This window comes from Echiichthys vipera (genome assembly GCF_963691815.1).
Source record: "Echiichthys vipera genome assembly, chromosome: 11".
NCBI lineage: Eukaryota > Metazoa > Chordata > Actinopteri > Perciformes > Trachinidae > Echiichthys > Echiichthys vipera.
The window spans coordinates 9,438,378-9,461,780 of record NC_139836.1 but is presented as its reverse complement, the minus strand read 5'-3'; the positions used below and the strand labels follow the sequence as shown (position 1 = coordinate 9,461,780).

At 42.4% G+C, this 23,403-nt stretch overlaps 1 protein-coding gene across 1 annotated transcript in view; it reads left to right on the top strand.

Annotated features, from left to right (window-relative positions):
• dntt (deoxynucleotidyltransferase, terminal) overlaps positions 1-23,403 on the top strand; it is a gene marked incomplete at both ends in the record, with an annotated part of 91,715 nt that overhangs the window by 45,793 nt on the left and 22,519 nt on the right. The window contains 3 exons of the mRNA XM_083923493.1: positions 1,230-1,332; positions 15,156-15,404; positions 15,750-15,833. Coding sequence (XP_083779619.1) covers positions 1,230-1,332; positions 15,156-15,404; positions 15,750-15,833 — 436 coding nt within the window. The remainder of the gene's footprint in view (positions 1-1,229; positions 1,333-15,155; positions 15,405-15,749; positions 15,834-23,403) is intronic.

The following is a 23,403-nucleotide window of genomic DNA, read 5'->3' as shown; positions in this document are numbered from 1 at the left end:
CTCGGCGGAATGCTTCTTGCCTGCCTATACGTCATCACGCCGTCACACGTCACACGTCACACGTCACACGTCACACGTCACACGTCACACGCATTGATTGTTTCGCTTTGTTTACAAATCTTTCCATTGACCACTGAGTTTTTGTGCGTCTTGTCGACTGTTTTTGAATATTTTCATCCGACCAAATCTGCAGTAAACACTCCACCTCCGCATCACACCAACGTGAACCTTTCACCGCCATTGTTTTAAATGTCCGCGCATGGTCCGTCCTCCTTTTTTCTATGTCTGAACAGGTGCACATAAAATGACGTCAGAACCACCGTAGGCCTCGGGCTCGTGCTCGTACACCTGCGGAAGCTCGTGCTCGAACACGTGTGCGAACGTGCTTTACAAAAGCCCATCTCTCCCAAACAGGCCGTGGATGGCAAGCATACTTATTTGACACTCACACTGTCCGTCCGTACCGTGCCCCGTGCATTGGGGTACTTGGCTTTACCCGTAAAACCTGTTTGGGCACGGTACGGATGGACAGTGTGAGTGTGACCTCAGAATACGTTTTTAATAACCAAATGTCACAAGTTTACATTTTACTCTTCCTTATTACATGCTCTGACTGTGTTGTCCTCAAAGTTAAGTGAAGACATGATTCCAAAAGATCAACAAATCTCAACCTTTATACCATAAACCTACTTGAACTTAAATGAAATGACTGCTTAACTCAATAGTTATATATAAATCATCTTAAGCTGCATCTCTAGAAATGGAGACATCACTATCCTGAATAACAGGAGTGAAAACTATGTGTTATAAGTGATTCATGGGCTGACTCCAGACGAGCTTTAATATGCCTTTTGTATTCATATCTTATGTGCATGCAGTGGTTCTCTGCTAAGCTTTTCAGTGTTCAGTGTTCCTGCCCGATAATCACTTCATAATCACTTCCACTACAGTGCAAGTTGTGCTGATGGAGAAAATACATTGAGTAAGCACAGTCATGCACCAAATGGGTCTGCTTTATGATGATACGGATCCACAAAGAAAATTATGATTCTCATTCAAGTTAAAGCTCTGACAGCTGAGGCAACAAAAAGGGAGCATTTTCACTTTATAATTTAGGACAAATGCCTGCCATCTTCCCTCTTCATCAGTTAATGGCTGTGGCTATAAGATAATTATTTTTATTTCCTGGACACAGAAAGTGGGTAACAGTGCTATGTCTTTATCTCCAGGGGGAAGGAGTTTGGTCATGACGTAGACTTTATCGTGACCACACCTGAGTTTGGGAAGGAGGAGATTCTGCTACCGATCATTATTGATGGACTGAAAAAGCAAGTAAGTATGTTATTTCCTTTTTTGCAATTAATGAAACTACAGCCATTAGAAGTCAGTATGTGAAGTTTAAGATGACTTTGGGGCAGCTGAAGAGCAGCTAATGTTAGCACTAACATTAGCCGTCTCAATGAGGTCCCAACCGAGCTCCTACATCGTTATCTCACACCGGAAACAAGAATACATGCAATGTTTACCAATAAAATAAAATAAATAATAAAAATGTACTCATATAAATAAAAAAAGCAACAGCAACAAGCTGAGCTACTGCTAGCTTTGTAGAGATTGTTGGGTTTCTCAAACTGAATGAATTCCACACATAAATAAAAAGCTGATATGCTAGCTCAATTCTGTTGTAACTAAGATATCTAGTGAAGTTGTTTGTTGTTGCCATGGACAGATAAGCAACATAGATGATTTCTAATCTGTTGAGTCAGCCAAGTTTACGTTAGCTTTGTAGATTTCTCAAACTGAATAAAAACCACACACATAAAACTGCTTAGCTAGCTCCAGTTTTTGTAACTAAGATATCTACTAAAACTCTGACTCTGTTCAGTCAGAGAATGCCTTGGTTCATGGCCACATCACTGTCATGCCAAAAATGGTGACTCTCACCCTCTCGTTGAGCTGAATTTAAATTTATTTTGAGAAAACTGCTATATTTATTTATTATTATCACTAAATTAAAATGGGTAGCATAAACTTGTTAAGTAGGTGATAACACCCCTTGGAAAGTGAAAATGAAATGAGAGGTTACAGACTAATATGCATTTTTGAATTAGTCTGGTGACTCAAGGCTGCCTGATGCCTACACAGTCCTGAAAACAAGTCTAATCAGCCAGATGAACTGAAAACACCTGTGTGGGTATTCAGAGGCCATAAGGACACATATCTTACTGCGCTACATGCAGTATATTTTGATAATATACTATATTTTGATAATTGAATAGAGTTGGTCAGTTTACTGTCATTCATAAATGTCCTTAAACTTAAAGCCGCCTTTTATAAAACTTAGAGAGAAAGATGGTCTGTGCTTCTGCTGATTCTGCCTTTAATGAAAAGGGATTGGGGAATGGTTGGTGAAGAGAAGTAGTACAATTAAGTAGGTTGCTTAAATAACTTTTACCTGGGCTTTCAAAGACCATCAGCAGCACTGGAGGCCCCATAATGGAAAATGGATCCTTCAATGGAAAAATGAGGAAAGTAAAGTAAAGGATGTACCGTAGTCAGAAAACATGTGAGCGAGAGATAAAACTCTGTTAATGGCACTCTATGTTTACTAATACATAATGGTTTAATTATTGGGTGGACTCAAATGATAATAATTATTTGCTGCTAATATCACAGTTGTGTGACAGAAGTGTACTATTAAAACTCAATGCATGTTAACAAAATGACCTAATTACATTGAACTGAGGGCTTAATCACAATTGTGCAAACAGCATATTAAATGTTTCACCTCACTGCTTTTTATCTCGCCCAGATTTGTGCTTTACAAGATTATAAGAATTTTACCTTTTGTGCCCCCCCTTGAAGCGGAAGACATTTCCCACGTTATTCATTATTTTCTGATATTTATTATATACAAAAACTTAAAACATACTACAAGGTGAATTGGAGAGCAAGACAGGCTTTGACTGATTTGTGTGAAGTGCATTAGAAGTAATTATATTCTTCCTGGTCATATATATATATATATATATATTTATATATATGTTTCTTCTTTAAATGTGTTTGGTTACAAAAGCCTTTCTAGGGGTACTATCATCTGCAGCACCTTTATAGCAGATGACCCCACCTCTGACTGTGTTCCCCATTAGTACAATGATTTAAAGTAGGGCCGGGTAATATAACGATATATATCGTTACAACAATCTGAAAATGTCTATCGTAAATATATTTTTCCATACTGTTCCTATTGCTAAGTTGCGACAATATGTACATCATTTGGACAATGGTTACGTTCTGATCCTTGCGTGGGAGAGAAGCTGGAGCGAACCATAGAAGCATGGATTTGCTAACATGGAGTATGGAGTACACAAAAATAGGCTTGAACTGTTGGGTTAAAAAATGGCAGTCTTTGTACCCTTATGGTGTTCAGTTTTCATGGAACTATAACAGAGGCAATGTTTCATGTTTTCCAATGTTTTTGTAATGTAGGGTTTTCTCCTAGCATAGTGGCAGGTCATTTTTGTACCTCAAGATGACACACTGGGGCTGTCAGGACTTCTGTACAGTTGTGAAGTTACAACTAAACTATACCGTAAATAGGTAAAAAGTGCAACCAAAGTGCCGTCACTCCGTGGGTGCAGTGACTGTGCAGAGATGCTTGGAGCACGGATGCGGAAGCCCCCGAAACGCTGACCAATCAGAGGAGACTAAGAGCAAAATAATGTGTTTTTTGAACATTAATGAATGTATATGTTTTAGTAAAAACCCAAAATGCAATTGTAAGCCTGAAAATGAGGATAACATGGGACCTAGAAAGATAGAAAGAAAGAATGCTTTTATTCGTCCGGCAAGGGGAAATTCAATTTTTTCACTCTGTTATATTATTCATGTTTCACACTCAGGCCCAAAATACACACACAGGATCTATGTACATGCAATTAATGGAGAGATGTTAGAGCGATGGGGCTGCCAATGGATCGGTGCAGTTGGGGGTTCGGTTCGGCTCGGCAGTGCCCAGGAGATGAACTGGGCACTGCCATCACTGGGCCACACAGCAACTTGAACCGGCGTCCCTGTCGAGTCACCTATGGACTGAGCTACTGCCACCCAAAGAGACCTATAGAGATATTTAAATAATATATATATATATATATATATATATATATATATATATATATATATATATATATATATATATATATATATATATTATAGTATAAAAAATATATACTTTAAGATAACACAACAAATAGAGGTGTGTGCCAATCCCACAATTAAGATTAGCTCAGAGCACCTTTACCCTGTTAAAATATCTGTGTAAGTAAAGTCTCTATTAATGTAGGGACAGAATTTTATAAAACAACAACCAAGGAGAGCATTTGTCAACACAGTTTTCTCCCTCAGATAAATGTGTAGTTGGAGAGGGTCATGAGAGGAGACAAGTGTTTGATGAAGAGTAGGGCCACGCTGTATAGTCTAGCTGTCTGCTTCTTTTAGTTATCACTGGGTTTAAAAATAAACCCACCTTCCCTCTTCCAATCCATCTACATGCCTCCACTCCTGCTATTGCGTGGTGCTCTCTGCTCTTGCAGCCACTTACGTTCACAAAAGGTAGATGGAATGAGGTGAAGGTGTGAAAGTATGTGTGAATGTGCGAGGATAAGGAGGTAAAATGGATGTGAGACAGAATTAGGCGGGTAGGGCAGGTGTTTAAAAGGCTTTAAGAAGAAGAGATAACTTGATATGACCGGAAGCTTTCTTCTGGATGGAATCGGGATGCAGAGGGGACCGGTCTGCAGGGGCCAGGACACAAGGGACTATGATTAAGTGGAGGTAGCAGAGGTTGACTCTAAGTCATGTAACCTTGTCATCTGCAATCAACCCCTAGGGGCCCACGTGTCTTCACTCAGGCCTAATATCACGGGCAGTCCCTGCTCCCCCCTTCAGCACCCCTACTCAGCCTGCAGGGAGTTAAAAATACATCTATCCAGAAACGTCCTTGTAAAAACGGGTTCATCATTTTTTCTCCCCAACCCCTCCTCCTTCTGATATTCTGAAAGCATAACTTGGGGGCAGAGGCAAGGTCAGCCACCAGCTTCTCTGGCAGACAGATGAGATTCAGCTTGGCCCTGGTAATTGCAATGGAGAGACGGAGAGGGCCATGTTTCATCCTCCATCCATCTATCATCTCTGTATCTAAATACTGAATAAGTGCTGCTTTTTTAAGGCTGAGCTCTTTGTGCATTGCCATCATTTTAATGCCATTCAGCTCTGGCTTTATTGTTCTGATTTTGGTCTGGGTCGATGTGATTAGGGATCGGAGACTTTTCCCTTTGGTTGAATAAGTGATTCTGGCAGAGCCGCCCAGAGAGCTGTGGGTATTTTTCCAGTCACATATTTTCAAATCGGAGCAGTAAAGGCTACTTTGACTGACATTGAGAGGACACATATGCAGACGCACAAACCGCCGGACTTTAATTTCAGCAATCAGTCTCTTTCATTCCGCCGAAGCTGCGAATCAAAGTCAAAGTGTAGTTCAAACGGTTCTGGCTAATACGCGCCAATCTGTGACTTGAAGGCAGGTTTTGAAGTCTCTTTCTGTGAGTCAGAGAGATGGCGAGATGAGATCAGGGCTCCTGGCATCCCTGACAACATGCTACTCTTCCTTGGGACGCAGGTGGCCGCGCTGGCTGCTGCGACCACTAATCACTCGCTCTCAAGAAAAGACCCTGGGTAAATAATCGGATTGAATAAATAAAAGCTCTACTTTTTTTTTTTCCCAATTTCAAAAGTGATGTTCACTTGACTCTTTTTTTCTTTCATCGCTCAGAGGCGAAGCTTTGGGGAAAGATTATCTTCCCGCTGTCCTCCTCTGTAATTCCCTCTGTAAACAGTTCTGGTGGAAAAAGCTTACTCTCAGATGCTTGCTGACATTACCTGCTGCGTGGGAGATGATTACAGAGTGCTATTGGGCTAAACAGCCCCTGGTGATGCTGAGACGGGGAACTTCATGACAACCTGTTTTTATGTTGGATTTGTGAGTGTGTGTGCATGTCTGAGAGAAAGCCACTGCTACTGCAGTGTGTGTGTAGGCAGGAGGGCCGCAAACCTCATTGCACAAAGGGCGTTCATATTCAGTTACTTAATGGTCTGTGCAACTGTCACCATATCTCATTAATACTCTTCTCTAAAGGCATCAAAATGTTTTAGGGCTTAAGGAAATACAATGCCAGGAGGGACCGAAATATCTGCCAGAATAAGACATGACCTCATGCATGAGATGGGTTGCAGACCGTCTCCCACAACCTGTCTCAAGTCTGGCTCGTGGGGATTTTAATTTCAGATTAGTCAGTGTTTAAGTGCTTTTATGCTGTCATTCTGGCCTCATTATAAGTAGAGACTGTCACTGCCTTTAGCAAAGCTATTATGGAACGTAAAGGGAACTTTAAGAAGCCCTCTACCTACTTATTATTGGAAGGTGAGTGGTTATCTGTAATTGCAGAGGTGAAGCGGTCCAGGGGTGCAGCAGAGGCTGACATCGTAAATTTTTGCCTGCAATTGTGCGTCAAACGAGTCCACCCCTGAAGATAATTAGAAGTGGAAAAAGGAGGACGGGGCTGGCCATTTCTTTTTTTTTTTTGTCACTGAAGGTTTTTTTATCCTCACCACCTTGGATTTTCTTCTTTCTCAGTGCCCTCTGGAAAGTGCTGTCCTCATCTGATATCTTGTACAGTCCGGCGGTGAGGCAGGACTGTTTAGTGGCGGTTATTCAGGCTGTGCTGACTAGGTGTTTAATGCTTTGTGATTAACCTCAGTCATTGGCTGGACGAGCAAAGAGGCTGCTTGCTGCACTCGCTCCCCCAATTATTGCTCTTTAAGGAGAGCACGGCAGATTTATGGCCAGTGAGAGGAGAGTACTATCCCAACAATTACGCTGGGCGCTGGAATTAAATTGACAATTTGTAATCTTAATCGCCTTAACACCGCTGCATCCAGTGAGAGGCACAATCAGCCAGGCCATGGCTCGGAGGAAATCAATTCAGTCTCTTTCCTCCCTCCTCTTCTGTTTTTCCCGCTGTCTACTCTTTCGCCTATTCCTCACAGGTTGAATGCTTTATTCTCTAACTCTTTTGCACTCACTCAATTCCAGCCTTGCCACACTTAGAGCTTTGTTTCTCATCAGTGACCCTCTCTCCTTCTCTTCTCTTCAACACACTGACATCTTACTTGGCAGAGATTTCCATTATCTAAGGAGTGGAACCACTTATCATGGAATGGGCTTTAGCCATCTACTATGGCTGACTGGAGGCTTGTCTCTCTATTGGCTCCCTTTTTTAACCATTCCGTGCTCAAAGTAGATGACAAGTTTAGATGACAAGTCTGAGCAAATGATCACACAGTGGTCCTATCGCTATCTTTTCTCAGTCGTTTTAAAGCTTAATTTAACCAATCAAGTTTGATTGACTTTGCTCTTAATTTATTAACTAAGCTATTTTCGTTCATGTATTTAATCAACATGATGGTTCAGCCCAAAGAGGCTGTTTTTGATTAGATGGACAGGAAATGGGGGTATACCAGAGATTATCAGTGAACTAAGAACATGTGCGCACACCTGAAGGGAGCCTTGAATTCTATAAAAACATTCGCAGGGGAATACTGCGACCTGGTTAGTTTGTGATGTGTACAAGCTGTCATGAACGGTACAGAGATAACACACAAAAACGGGTGGACCCAATGCAGACACGGACACAGAGTAAAAGTACAAACAAAAGTTTAATAATAACTAATAACAAAACGCAAACAATACAGGGCGACAGCGGGCAGGCACAACGTGCTGGTCGCTACTGGCTTAAACTGAGAAACGTGGAAAGTCGGGTGAATCTTGAGGGATGCAAGGAGCTTTAGGCGGACAGCACTGGGGTTTATGAGGGCTTCAATTTCAAAGGACCAATGACGCGAGGAGCGAGCTTCTTCGAAGCGACATTCAGGGGAATATCCCAAGAACTCAGCCAAACCCTTTGTCCAGGTCTGAACCTTGGCGTAGGAATGCGATGGAGATCCGCCATCCAACGATTCTGCTCCACCGTTCGAGTGTCCGTACCCACGGTCTTCCACCAGAAGTGGCGACAAAGCGAGGATAGTGTTCTGGTGATTCCGGGATGAGAGGTGAGACGAGATGAATGACCCCACTGGAGCACCTGGGAGCGGATGCTGGCAGGGACGAACAGGCGCCCTGGTGGTCCAACACCAGGGTCGGGGTGAGCGCGCTGAGCCTGTCTGAGTGTGGTCCAGGTTAATGCTGCCATCACACAAGACGCGGGGACAATGTTATCCATGCTGGTCTCTTCCTCCTCGGCTGGTCCAAACTGCCGAGAAAGGGCATCAGGTTTGATGTTCTTGCTGCCAGGGATATAAGTCAGAGTAAAGTTGAACCGCCCAAAAAACAAAGCCCACTGGGCTTGACGGGAATTGAGTCTCTTGGCGGTCTGAATATAAGCCAAGTTTTTGTGGTCAGTCCAGACCACAAATGGGACTTCAGCCCCCTCTAACCAATGTCGCCACTCCTCTTATGCTAGCTTTACTGCTAGTAGCTCCCGGTTCCCAACACATAATTCCTCTCTGCAGGTGACAGTTTCTTAGAAAAGAATGCACATGGGTGTACCCTATTGTCGGACACTGCCCGCTGGGACAGAACCGCCCCTACTCCCAGATCTGAGGCATCAACCTCGACAATGAATTGAAGGGCAATATCAGGTTGGACTAACACGGGAGCAGACGAGAAACGCTTCTTAAGAGTCAAAAAGGCGTGGTTTGCGGCAGGAGACCAGACAAAAGGAGTAGAGGGGGACGTCAATCTGGTCATAGGAGAAACTAGCTGGCTGTAATTACGGATGAACCGACGGTAGAAGTTAGCGAAACCCAAGAATCGTTGTAGTTGTTTCCTGGAAGTGGGTGTCAGCCATTTGGTCACTGCTGTGACCTTTGTATGGTCAGCCCTAACTTGTCCACTTTCCACAATGTATCCTAAAAATGCCACGGAGGAGACGTGGAACTCACATTTCTCGGCTTTTACAAAAAGATGATTTTCCTGGACACGCTGGAGAACCTGACGAATGTGCACCACATGTTCATTCAAGTCCTTGGAAAAGATTAGGATGTCGTCCAGATACACAAAGACGGAGCCCTTAAGCATGTCACGAAGTACATCGTTCACTAGGGCCTGAAAAATGGCTGGCGCGTTAGTTAGTCCGAACGGCATGACCAAATACTCAAAGTGACCGAGTGGAGTGTTGAAGGCTGTCTTCCACTCGTCCCCCTCCCTCACCCTCACAAGATGATATGCGTTGCGGAGGTCTAGCTTGGAGAAGACGGTTGCTCCCTGCAACGGCTCGAATGCGGAATTGGTCAATGGAAGGGGTTATTTGTTTTTAACCGTGATATTGTTGAGACCACGGTAGTCAATACAGAGGCGTAGCGATTTATCCTTCTTGGCTACAAAGAAAAAAACAGCTCCCAGTGGAGAAGAGGAAGGACGAATGATCCCTGATTTAAGTGAGTCATTTATGTATGTCTCCATAGCCTCACGTTCGGAACCAGACAGGCTGTAGAGACAAATAGTAGGAAAAGTTGCCCCGGGCAACAACTCAATGGGATAATCATACGGATGGTGAGGAAGTAAGGACAACGCCTTAGCCTTACTAAATACCTCAGCGATATCATGATACTCAATAGGCACGGAAGACAAGTCAGGAGGATCCGGAAGAGAGGAACTGGGGGCACCAGATATAGGAGGAGCTGAGTGAAGACAGGAGGAATGGCAATTGCTACTCCAGCTCACTACTCTACCTGTTAACCAATCAATAACCGGGTTGTGAGTGATGAGCCAGGGAAGACCAAGAACCATGGGAGCATTAGTGGAGGGCATAACGTGGAAAGCAATGGATTCCGAGTGGTTACCAGCCAGAGACATGGTTAAAGGTAAAGTCTCCGCGGAAATCTGAGCGAGTTCGCTCCCACTAAGACTAATAACATTAAAGGGAGTCTCAAGCTGGTTCACAGGAATTACGTTAGCCCTAACAAACTCAAGATCAATGATATTAGTGTCAGCTCATTAATGCTTGCAGGGAAAATTCCCTGCCTCACAACTCAACACAACATCCAGATTAATGCGTTGACGGGGACTATTTGGGACAACTGAACGACTCACCAGGACCCCGCCTGTGACTGGTGAGTCTGACAGTTTAACCATCTGCGACAATTTGCTAACTGATGACTGGGAGCCCCACAATAAATACACAACCGGTCTCGAAAGCACCGCTCACGTTCAGCAGGAGTCAAGTGGCTACGACCTAGCTGCATGGATTCCTCCTGGTCTGGAGCGGAGGACAGGGGAAACCAGTTGCTCACAGGTAAACGAGCGGTCTGCTCGAGGATACTGGTAGGAGGACCAGGAGTCACGGGAAAAACTGACCGTCTCTCACGGCGTTTCTCACGGCGTCTCTCACGGCGTCTCTCACGGCGTCTCTCACAGCGTCTCTCACGCAGACGGTTGTCGATCTTAATAGCGAGGCTTATGAGCTTCTGGAGATTAGCAGTCTCAGATCTACCCACTAAACGGTCCTAAACCTCCTCATTAAGTCCCTTAAAGAAAATACTCTGAAGAGCCCGATCATCCCATCCTAATTCTGCCGCTAATGTGCGAAACTCAACAGAGTAATCTGCCGCACAAGCGTAACCCTGGCGTAAATCCAGCAACCGGTTGCTGGAATCGCTATTAGAGACGGGATGATCAAACACAGACATAATCTCACTGGAGAACTGTTGGAACGTTGCCTGCCGAGTCAGGGGATGGTTCCAAAACGCAGCTCCCCAGACTCGAGCCCTACCAGACAACAAACCTAGCACATACGCTATTCTGGTGCTATTGTTAGCGTATGTGAGGGGCTGTTGACCGAAAACCAGAGAGCATTGGAAAAGAAAAATCCTGCATTCACCCAATGTTCCACAATAAGCTCTTGTGCCGGAACATAGGGCTCACGATGGAGGAGAGTACTCACGGTAGTAGCGGGTGACTCAGCATTCACGGAAGCAGCAAGGAAAGGTCCCACCTGTCTTGACTCCAGACGAGCTACGCAGGCAGTCAACTGACTGAGGTTCTCCAGAATTCCTTGCAGCGTCTGTGAATGTTTGCCGAGAAGTACTCCCTGGGAAGTGACCACGTGACGGACGGAAAAACCCGGGGGGTCGATTTCCATGTCCGCGGGGTCCATGTTATGGCCGGACCATTCTGTCATGAACGGTACAGAGATAACACACAAAAACTGGTGGACCCAATGCAGACACGGACACGGAGTAAAAGTACAAACAAACGTTTAATAATAACTAATAACAAAACGCAAACACTACAGGGAAAAACAAGCAATACAAACAACGAGACGGTCGAGGGAGAACGGGAACAAGGAGATGACGGACGAATCAGGGAGACTGACGAGGAAACAGGAACACGGGAAACTACGGAGAAAAAGAACAAACACGATAAGATAAACTCAGCGACGGGGAGCGTGATACCACAACGAGAAAGGGAATGCCGGTCCGGGGGGAATAGTTACCAACGAAGGGATACAACGGTCCGGCGCTGCATGCCTGTTCGCTCAGAGTATAAGTACTGATCCAGGTGATCATCGTAACAGGCTGCAGCTTGGGGGGAACGCCTACCGGACCTAGACGAGAGACACAGGAGGAAAACACAAACATGCAGGGAACCACAGACAGGGGGAGACAAACTCACAAAAAAGGGAGAGGAGGGTACTGACAGAACCCAGTCTTGACACAAGCAGTACGCTCGTGCAGACCAAAACACTCGGAACCTAAAAAGAAGATGCCTCGCCGATTTGTAAAGTGGAATAGCTAACGTTAATTATTGACTGAATTTGGTGAGTGATGGTTTCAATAATTCGAATAATTTAGAATACAATAGAAATACTTTATTGATCCCAAGCTGGGAAATTGCAGAGCAGATTTCTGGTATATCTAAGTTACCCAGCAGCTCTGTTGACACAGGCTTATCGTTAGCTAGAAGTAATATATCACTAGAAGAATTAATGCTTGCTGAAGGAGGCATCGTGTCATTGGCACATAACGTTAGCTAAGACAGCAGTCTCAAGTCTCTGGTGAAAAATTTAATAAATAACAGTGAAAACAAGCCATGGGCACTGGGCCCACACTGGGCCAGACAAAGATGCCCCCCCCCTGCCCCCTTCACAGCATATTTATTTTGTCAAAACCCTTTTTCAAATCCCATGTTCATCTTGGCAAATAACTTGCCATTCTGCAGCAAATTGCGATATTATACAGTAGTTGTACTGTTTTCATGAAAAGAAGTTTCATGAAAAAAGTCTCATTTCTTATATAGCATAATGTAACCATGTATGCTGCCCTACAAAGGCTAAGTGCTGTGCAAGCCTTAAAGTATGGAGGATAGGATTGATTTGGATAAAAATTATTAAATGGCAAACTAGTAAACGATAATCTTCAGAGGATCTTCAACAAAACTGCATCCCTGTGTATTTCAAACCCAGTAACACACTCAGACAGAGAATAGTACATCCCAAGGACAGAACACCACACACCTACAAAAGCAATCTGGTTCCTGCTGTTCTATGCAACAAGGAATGCAAAGATCTCTACATTGGAGAAACAAAACAACCACTCCATAAACGCATGGCCCAACACAGGAGAGCTAACTCCTCAGGCCTGAACTTTGCTGACCACTTACTCTCAAGGAGGAAGCCCACTCATTTGATGACAACAACGTCCACATGCTGGACGGAGAGGACAGATGATTTGAAAGAGGAGTAAGGGCGCACTCACACTGTCCTTCCGCACCGCGCCCCAGGCTTTAGGGTCTACCTCTGATTGGGTTACCATGAAATTTACCTCAACCAATCATCATACGGTTGTCTCGTCCCCTCTCAGCAAGGAAGAACAGTCTTTGTTGCTTGGCTTAGAGAATTGGTCTGATGAAAACAGCTTCAATGAGCTGATAATTATAATAACGCGCCACATTTTTGGCACTAACGGTAAAGGCTTTATAACGATGGGAAGAGTTATCAATTAGATTAATATTAAAAAGGTATCGATGATGTTTGAAACAAGATGCTAACATCAATGTGCAACTGTTTGGATGTACATTTTCAATTTGCACACGAAACAACCTGAATGGAAAAGCCATCATTTAGAAAAAGTCCTGAAATATCACTCGGCAAATCGATCAAAGAAAAATGCAATGGAAAGAGACACCCCAGCTGTGGGGCCTGCATTTAGCTTGCACGAGCTAGCTAATTCTGATCTCATTTGTTGTCTGATGATCAGAGAGAGGGACAAGAGGGATAAAAACAAACAAATGCCATAACATTGTTATTCACTGTTAGGGGTTTGACTGGCACTCTTTTAATGACTTTATCTTGTTGCACTCTCTTCTTCTTTAATGGTATAATGGTTTTCTGACTGGAGAATTGACGCCACTTACTGCTTATCTTGCTAATTAATTTAAGTACAGATTTCATTGTGACCTGAAGAGGGTGTCAGAAGTCAGAAAATCACCAAAATGAATTTTTTTTTTTTTCTGGGGGGACATGAATGCCTGTACCAAATGTCATAGTAGTACATCCAATATTTGTAGCGATTTCAGTCTAGACCCTTCCTAGAACCATGCTGGTAGCGTGGCTAAAAACTTATTTACTGGTTGTCAGTTTGTTAAATACAGGCGGGAGCAGACTCTTCACTATGAACCATTATCAAAAGAAAAAAATCACATCCTTCCTAGAAAACTCCTCCACTCAGTATTTTAATAAGGCAAATATCCAACTTAATTTAAATAAATCTAACCTTGACTATTTTCAGTACCTGCAGCCCTGTATCTAAGATGCCTTTTATCTATACAATTTTGTGAAGAAAGTTGCCTCGCTAATGGGAAGCAATATAATGCTGCAAGGATTGCAGTCAGGTTTCTGTTAGAACCTCAACACCGGGTTAAATGATCCAATGTTGAATCCAGAAACTGGGAAGTGCTCTGTGAATACAACATTAGGCCACAAATGATCCCAAGGTTTTTCACCAGGCTTCAAATAAAGAGCTGGTTTTTCTGTGGCTGTACTCTTATCCTACCTGTCAGATAACAGATAAAGTGGCTCTGGATTGTTTAATGGCTTCATTCTAGGTCAGACAGCAGAAGCAACAGTTGTCCTTGTCTTCCAGACTGACAATCATTGCTACACTGACAATTCAGCAAATTCTTCAAATTTCTTGTTTACTTAAAGATATATAAATGGCACTTTTTAGCAGATGTAAAGGGATGAATGTCATCAAAATTTCTGCGGCTTATATGTAACAATAGAGAAATTGTTTTAATTGCTTAGATAAAAGTAAATCAGATGGTCCCCTAACCAATACAGTAATATCCAGCCATGAATTGAAACATTTTACTTCTTTTCGCTTTTCAATCCAAGTTCAAACGTTACGCAGTATTCCAGTTACTTAAAAACTTTAACCACTTAAGCTTCTGATATCCTCTCATCTTGATTACTGTAATGCTAACAAGGCATGACTCAGGTCGGGTAAAATCCCCAGTGCTTTTAAACAGGAGAGACCACATTACTCCTAATGTGTAACTTACTTTGGTGTCAAATTTAGAGTTGATGAAGATTTAAGGAATTTTATATGTTTAAGACTGATTAACACCTTGCTTACAGATAATTCTTCAGTCCTTTTAACTTTCTATTTGGCTGCACTGAAGTCTGGGCTAAAGATGAAAGGCAGCCAGGTTTTCACTGTCAGGGCCCCTGGATGCTCTCTTTAGAAGGAGAGACTGGCTGGCCTTCTTACAGTTGCTTGCCAATAGCCATGCAAAAAGGCTTTTTCATAATTCCAATTGCATTACTTTGACTTAATTTAATGTTTATATTTAGGAAATGAGTGTTGCAAATTCTGTTGTTAATTGTTGTAGAGAATATTTGACAGACTGTCTTGGACAAACAGAAAGGCTGATGCATAGAAGCAAGCATTTTATACAGAAAAAAGATATATAAGACCCAGTAAAACTATCAATTCCTACCAATATCCATGCTGAAAAAAACATATCTTTCTCTCTTCATTAGGGCATTCTGCTGTACTGTGAATACCAGGCCTCCACTTTTGATATAGCAAAGCTTCCCAGCCACAGGTTCGAGGCCATGGACCACTTTGCAAAGTGTTTCCTGATCCTGCGGCTGGAGGACAGTCAGGTGGAGGGAGGTCTTCACAGTGCTGAGGGGGACAGCCGGGGTTGGAGGGCAGTGCGTGTGGACTTGGTGTCACCACCTGTGGATCGGTATGCCTTTGCTCTCCTGGGTTGGACCGGCTCCAGGGTATGAAGGATAATATATTCTGACTGACATTGAGTAGTAGCTGCAGGTGGAATCCTTGGGTAAAAAGCAGAAATGACTGCCTTTCATGATCAATAATTTCGCATCAATAAAATGTTGTTTGGACACAAGGACATCATTAAGGTTATGGTCCAGGTAGTCTTTAGTCTTAGTTTGTCTGGTTCTAAGGAGATAACATTTAAGACAAATAAGCCTGTGTGCACAATTGTGTACAATATGCCTGATATGAATTACCTTCTTTATTACAACAGGAAGAATAAATGCATTAATTTCCTTTCAGTGCCATAAAAATAGATTTGGATTTAGACTCATTCTTTTCTTACACAGCAGTTTGAGAGAGACTTGAGGAGGTTCGCTCGTATGGAGCGGCAGATGCTTTTGGACAACCACGCCCTGTACGACAAAACCAAGGTAACTAATACACATACATACAACTGGAACAGATTTCTCAGTAAAGGACTTTTTACACCACGTACCACTTCAGAAAATGCTTGGCTCTACCACCACTATGTCCGATGTTAAAATAAAGTAGCATAGGCCTACCCTATTCACTTACTGACAGTCCACGAAGGAGGCAGATTTATTCTTAATAAGATTATTTACTGTTGACTGTTTTCAACCATAGCCACACTACTTCCTCCATCCAACTCAACTGAATCCAAATTTGAAGTAACTCAAGTCCTGTCCCCTTATTGTTTTGCACTGTCTGCTACTAACAGGTGCTGAGCACTTGCACTTAGTTCACTTTACTTTCAACAGGGCTGCTTGAAACATTTTTCTCCTGATCTGCACTTTTCTTCCCAATAGTTCATTGTTTGGAGCTACAATTGCAATGGTTTTAAAGAATTAATTTTACCTCCGCTTACTAGCCATCAAAGCTCATTACTAATCATGGACATGTGCACATGCTACATTCATACCTAGCAGGCTGATATGACCCGTTCAGACGATTATTCGTTCTTGGCTCAGGATGGATGGCACAGTGCTGCAGTTCAGTTCAGTAATCCATCCATGCCCAGAGTCTATTGTTTGATGACGATTTATCATTTAATTTGCTTGTTTTATTTTTATTTATCTGCATTTAAATGCAGATATCTTTTTATAGGGACATCATCTCTCAATTCCAACTAGGAATGGGCAATATGACGATGATACAGGTAGATCGTGAAGGCGATTAGATATGCTGACGATCTGCCAAAGCAGAGAGATTATAGTATCGTCTACAGGGTACATTCTATCCACTGCTCTTATATGCTCTGCACAGATGCATCAGGGTTTTTTTTCCTCATCCAAATCACACTTTTGGCCGCCTCATGCACCACCCTAAAGACACACAGATCAACAAATCATAGCAAACTACAGGCAGTGACGGGGATTTCTCATCCATAGCGGAGAGTGATGGCTGAAAATATAAACAGAACGCAGGAGTTACAACGTGTCCTAACAGCATGCAAGCATCAGCCGCAAACTCCTGTTTTTACATAGGGAAATACTTTGGTTGCACTGTTCAGTAACTTGCAAAATAATTCAATTCAATTTAATTCAATTTTATTTATAGTGCCAAATCATAACAGAAGTTATCTCAGGACACTTTACAGACTAGGTAAAGACCACACTCTATGATAAACAAACAGAGTAAGACAAAGAGAAAAGAGAAAGACAAAGACAGACACAAAGACAGAGACAGACACACTTACAGTAACTATAATAATATCTATAGAATGTGAATATGACTTATATGTTATGGCAGTTAATACAGCAGAATAGTAGAAACAAGCACAGCCAAGGTTATAGATTATAATAGTAGCAGGAAGCGTCATGCAGGACCACGGCAGCAGGCACCACCAGGATCAGCAGAGACCTGCGAGACGACAAAGCACAAACAACTCCAGGGAAGAAGCTGAATTAGTAACATGCATTAATGGGACATGAATGATACAAACAGAGAGGAGAGAAGCTCAGTATCTGGAAAAGTATTCTCCCCCGGCAGACTAGGCCTATAGCAGCATAATTAAGCAGAGCAAAATCAGCTTAAAAATAACAACATTGCTAAGGGCTCGTAAGCCCTAGCTGTAAGATTTATCAAAAAGGAAAGTTTTAAGTTTACTCTTAAATAAGGGGACAGTGTCTGTATTCCGAATAACACTTTGGAGTTGGTTCCACAGGAGAGGAGCTTGGTAGCTGAAGGCTCTGCTTCCCATTCTACTTCTGGAATATAATAATAAAAAATTGATGTAAAATCGGGATCGGGACTTTACTGTAAACATTTTTTGCCATATCGCCCAGCCCTAATTCCAACTCCATTCTCCCGTTTGAAGTTGCTAATCGAACTCAGTGCATGGAAGAGCAAGTCTTCGCCCAGATATCCGTTACCCAGATATCCGCTGACCGATAAGTAACTGCCAGTGAAACTTTAAAACCACAAACTCCTCTTCAACAGAGAGAGAGGGAGAGAGAGACAGAGAGAGAGAGAGAGAGAGAGAGAGAGAGAGAGAGAGAGAGAGAGAGAGAGAGAGAGAGAGAGAGAGAGAGAGAGAGAGAGAGAGAGAGAGAGAGAATCAGAATCTGATTAGTGTTTTCTATGGAGTTTATACTCTCAGGTGGGGTTTGCTTGTGTTATGAATCCAGATAGTGAATTAATGACAAATATTTGGTCCTCGAAAGGTTTTTGGAAACATTAGGGCAGGTGTGTTGCAATACCACAGCATGGGTAAAGAAAAAGTGATGAGAAAAATGATCTCAAATTATTCAATACGGTATGTGTTTCCACTCTAAGCCAGCAGAAAGTTGATACTGGAGCGAGAACATTTTTAGTTATACAGTGCTTAGTGGGAGGTGGGCAGGGTTTGGTGGGCTACATGCCGTGCAAATCTCCATCACACACTCACAAACGAATGCATCGTTTACATGACTACATCAGAGCAAGTGAAGTGAACAAAATTCTGCTTTAAATATATGAAAGCACAAGCGTGTTTATGTAATGGTAATGCACTGGGGAGCCGAAAGGTCATTTACACTTTTCCAAATTAAATAAAACCCATCTTACCTTTCAGAGTGAAAGAAAAGCACAAAGTAAAGTAGAGAAAACATTTGTATAGCACAACTCATGCAATTTACAATTAGAAAAAAACTAGATTTACTTGCCTGCAATACTAATTAGTTTTTGTTTGGAAATACCTTTTCTTAGTTCATGTACTTAATTGACTTCAGTAGGGACAAAGCAGTGGGTAGGTGTGTTTTCATAGACGTTATATGTGGGGATGATAATTCTATGCTAAGATCATGTATCATAATTGGTAACCTATGACAAAATCAGTCCTTTAGTGTGGCACATGAGATATTTTAAGCCATGTTGAGATATAATTTCCGTATGTGACATTTAGCTGTGAAAGGGTGTGATAAGCTCGGAGAGTTGACAGATGGCAGTGATTTTTTACATTTATCATAAACAGAGCAACAGTTTAGGGAGTGTGATTATTATGTGGTCTGATATAATTGTCATAGTATGCAAGAATGCAAGTTTGTTGCCTCTGCCAAGGAGGTGTTGTTTTGGTTTGTTTGTTTGTTTGTTTGTTTGTGAGATAAAAAACTATTAGCCTGGGCCAAGGAAGATCCCTGTACATTTTACAGATTGGTCTGTGCGTAGGTCTGTGCTCTCCTAGTGCCCTTCTACTTTGAAATGTGCTGATCATTCAGTCCACTATGGGTATATATTTCTGTACGTCAATACACATCACACAATATGTACACCTCATAGACTGTATAAAAAATGGACGTAGCATACCTGTCGGGGTCTGTTCTCTTACCTAGATCCAATCGTACCCGCCTACGGGAGTCACCATCTTGTCAGACTTTGACTCCTCCTAATGTCCTCTTACCAAAAAAGGCATGTATGTGACGTGGGGGGGGGGGGGGGGGGCATACATCGATCTGGCTGACGTATACCTCCGAGGCGAAGTGAGGGCCAGCCGCTAGCTGCTACTCAAGAAGCTGCGCCCCTAGTTATTCATAAACTTTAACCTCCAATAAAACAAAAACTAGCCTGGTCCAAAAAAATTCACCTCCCTCAGTGTTGTCATAGAGATATGACCTAAACGTACAGACTAGAATTTTTTTTGTACCAGACCTTAAGTAGGTTTAATTTTTCTGTGAAAACGGCCTTATTAACATGGGGGTGAATGATAAATTGCTCTATTGTGCAAACTGCCTCTAGTGAACAGTCGGAGAACTGCAGTTTTTGGCACTTCCGTATTGGATCCACCAGAAATTCGCTGTGGTGGCGGCTTGGTCCACCTAGTACTTTTCTGGTTTATATCCCTAATAATTTAAACCTTTGAGGGTAACTCTTGTCTCAGCTATATACGAATCTTGAAAACATCACCTTGCAATTTGGTATTTTCACAGTTTTTCTGGCATTTGATAGACTAAATGATTCATTAATAATGATGTAGAGACATCACTTTCCACATGTGAAAATCAGAGAATAACTGGCAATTGGCAGTGTTTTTTACATTTTCTGATTAGAGAGCAACAAGTCATGGAGGTTGAATTTTGTGTAATATAATTCACAATTCAATTTAGCTGACTGAAATAGAACTACAGTGGCCCTGAGCAGATCGTCCTCACCAAAAAAAAAGTAGGTAGGCCAAGTAGGTTGATTGTGCAAGCAGCATATAACGACTCATATTTACATTCGCTCTTAGTCGTTGACCTCTAATGGCCATAGTTATAATTACGGGGTATAAGGTGACAACCCCTAAGCCTGTATAGGGATAAAGGTTGGGGTGGTGCATGGGTCAAACAAACACAGGACTTTCACCCACGAGACCCTAGACCCAAAGGTCTTTTGTTACGGATGTGACTTAGTTACATTTGTTATGTAGTTATGTCCCTGAAACATTTGAATCCAATCCATGATCTTTTCCTTAAGCAAGAATTTTTTGTTGCCTAAACTTAAGTAGTATGTGTTTAAACTGCGACCTTTGCGTCAAATATAATGGTCACGTGATTATAACTGCCACCATGTGGCTGTTTCACGGCGTTAGCGCGGTCATCAATGTCATTTTGAGAGTCATTGACAATTGACCTAGCATGTCGTTTAGGTATGAGGAGGTGATGCCCTGGAGTTCAACCGTCATCAAATCAAGAAAAAACATGTATATAGACACATACCACACAAGCAAATGAAGAAACATCCTCACTAATTTCACAACACATTTAGAAAAAGTGCTGCAATAAGCTCAAAACACGACGGAAACTGTTTCCAGGGCGCACTAAAAGGTGATTAACATGGCTGAGACATGCTTGTTGTTGACGTGATTTGGTTTGGTTTATAAAGTTATCGAGGTAAACTTTTCGTCATTGTGATCACATGATTTAGATATTATAAAGAGCAAAAGGCTAACGCTAGGTTATCAGCAGATATCACCGATAATATCTGGATCATACCATAGTTCATTTTCAGATACCACTGCCTGCTAGACTTCAGTAACTTCATAATCCACAAATGGTGACAACAAGTGTTGCATGTTCCAGCCATGCACATTACTTTTTATCATATTAGCACTTTTTCTAAATTCTGAGTGGGTCATCAAATTGGTGAAGATGCTTTTTCATTTGCTTGTGTTGTCTCTATTTGCATGTGTTTTTTAAATTTGCAGTGTGTTGATCTCTCAGAGCCACCATACCAGACAAATGCTAAAAGGTTTGTTTGTTTGAAATATGTTGATCAATGAACTGACTTGCAGTGTTTGTATTAAATCCAAGTCATTTGTATGTCGTACATCAGCTGGAATTGCACAACCTCAGCTTTCTGTTATCCACATGACTCTGATTTACAGCTCTCACTGAGATACACTCCTGAAGTGTAAACTTAAAAAAGATTGACACGACTCCTCAACTGAAGGACTCAATTATTCAGCTTGGGAAAGTTTATAGTACTGACAAGACGACAACAAAAAGTCCAGAGAACCATCAATCTTTGTGACAGGCATCTCCGAAGCTTGTGTTCATCCTATCCTCGCGACTATTCATTGCATCCTGTAAGGCAGTCCCAGCTCATTTCCAATGCATGGGGCAGAGCAGCAAGCCATTTGAGTTGCGAGCAGTGCGGGAGAAGGGTGTAAGGCGTATCAGTGCGGCGGATCGACAAGGGAGACACTCTGTCACCGCAGTGTTCCGTCAGCCGCTCCCTGGGGACAAAGGTCAGAGTCGCGGGGATCACTGGGTGGCAGCTTCCTGACAGATATTATAAACAACCAGCCAACTCAGATGGTGTTTATTCAAATGCAAGGGCAGAGCCCGGCTTGCTGACAGTGCAGCCATCCGTGCACTGGAGTGGACAAGGGGAAATCACATACCAACACACACTAGTTCTTACAGAAATCTGGCATGTGTTTGTTGGAGTTTGATGAGCACTTCTATAGTTCTATAAAGTGAGCATGGTGAGGAAATGTGAACTCAACAGAAGATTTACAACACAAACATTTAGCCTGTTGGAGATTTAAAAGTGCAGGAAACAGGCCAACCTGTTTATGCATGCACACTCGCTCCCTTAAGCAGCGCCATCATTACCCGACTAGTTTCAAGGTCAGCAGGAAGCTTAACGTTGTACATTCCGACAAAATCACACAACACTGAGACCCGTTTTTCATTCTCCGCTCCACATCACAGTCGTAATTAACGTAATGAAGATCAATTAACTGTCCCAGTGTCTGTCCTGTCACTGCCTGCACACAACGTTGACTGTTCCCTCTGTTCGTTCCTGTTCGCCATGGGCATTAAAGGTGGAGCCGGGCCCCCCTCCCCCTGCGTCTTTTTGTTCGTGCTCGCCGACGTTAATTGGTTCGACGTATAGATGAGGAGGGTGCAGTAATGTTGCTTTCATCTTTTCTCTGTCACTTCTAATTGGAAAGTGGTTTTGGAGCAATTCTTAGCTTCTCGTGTCAGAGAAACAGGGGTTCGATGAGGTCTGATGTCTGATTAACGGGGAGACATCCCAGCTAAGGACCAAAGCCGGTCATTTAGAGGACTTTAATCTTACGGGCTTCAGAGAGGCTCTCAGCGGATACAAGCTGGTCTCTGTCTTATTATAAAATGCTTTAAAAAAGATTAGAAGGCTATACTCAAGCTAATGATCTCCCAATTAAGAAAAGGCTCAGGAGGAATCTTTGAATAGCTGTGGGAGGAAGCTGGACAACTGTCTCACAGAGACACAATGACTAAAGATTCATGCACCCCAAATGTGTTTCCAGTTTGAAGCATTTACTGTCATTCATATTGCTTGCACAGGTGAAAGTGATGTAATTTGAACACAGGTGACACCAGAAGAACAGCGGTGAAATGGCTGAAAGTGCAGGTTCTAGTCCATAGTGGGAACATTTTCCAAACCAATTACAGTGAATGACCCCACAACACAAGGCTTTATGGGTATCAAGAGAGGGTGTTGACAGCTGGAGTTCCTCGTGCTCGTAAAGCTTCACATAGGAAAATGAACAGACTATAACCTGTGCTGAGAGTATGGGCTGAGGTGCACTGTTCCCAGCTCCCTGAATAAAAACACAGCTGTATCGAGATGCTAAGCTACATTTATTTTGCCTCCACCGTTTTCTCCTGAGCTTTGACTTCTGCTACCAAATTCTGTGAAGTGGTAGGGACCGGTTACCAAAGCATCAGCCCCTTATTTACAAGATAGTCAAAGGAAATAATGATCTAAATCACAAACCATCAATTTTAATACAAATTGGTAAGTGCTACCTAGTGCTTCTTCATTCAATGTATGTTAAGAAGCACTAGGATTAGATATTCTGGGGTTTTCTCTCTGTCCACCTCTGTATGTAACAATCAAATAACAGAAAACTACAACTTTCATCATCAATTACTTGTTTACCAAGCAAAAATGGCATCAGAATCAGAATCAGAAATACTTTAATAATCCCAGGGCGAAATTGTTTTTGTTTCAAACTCCAGCTATACTGTACAA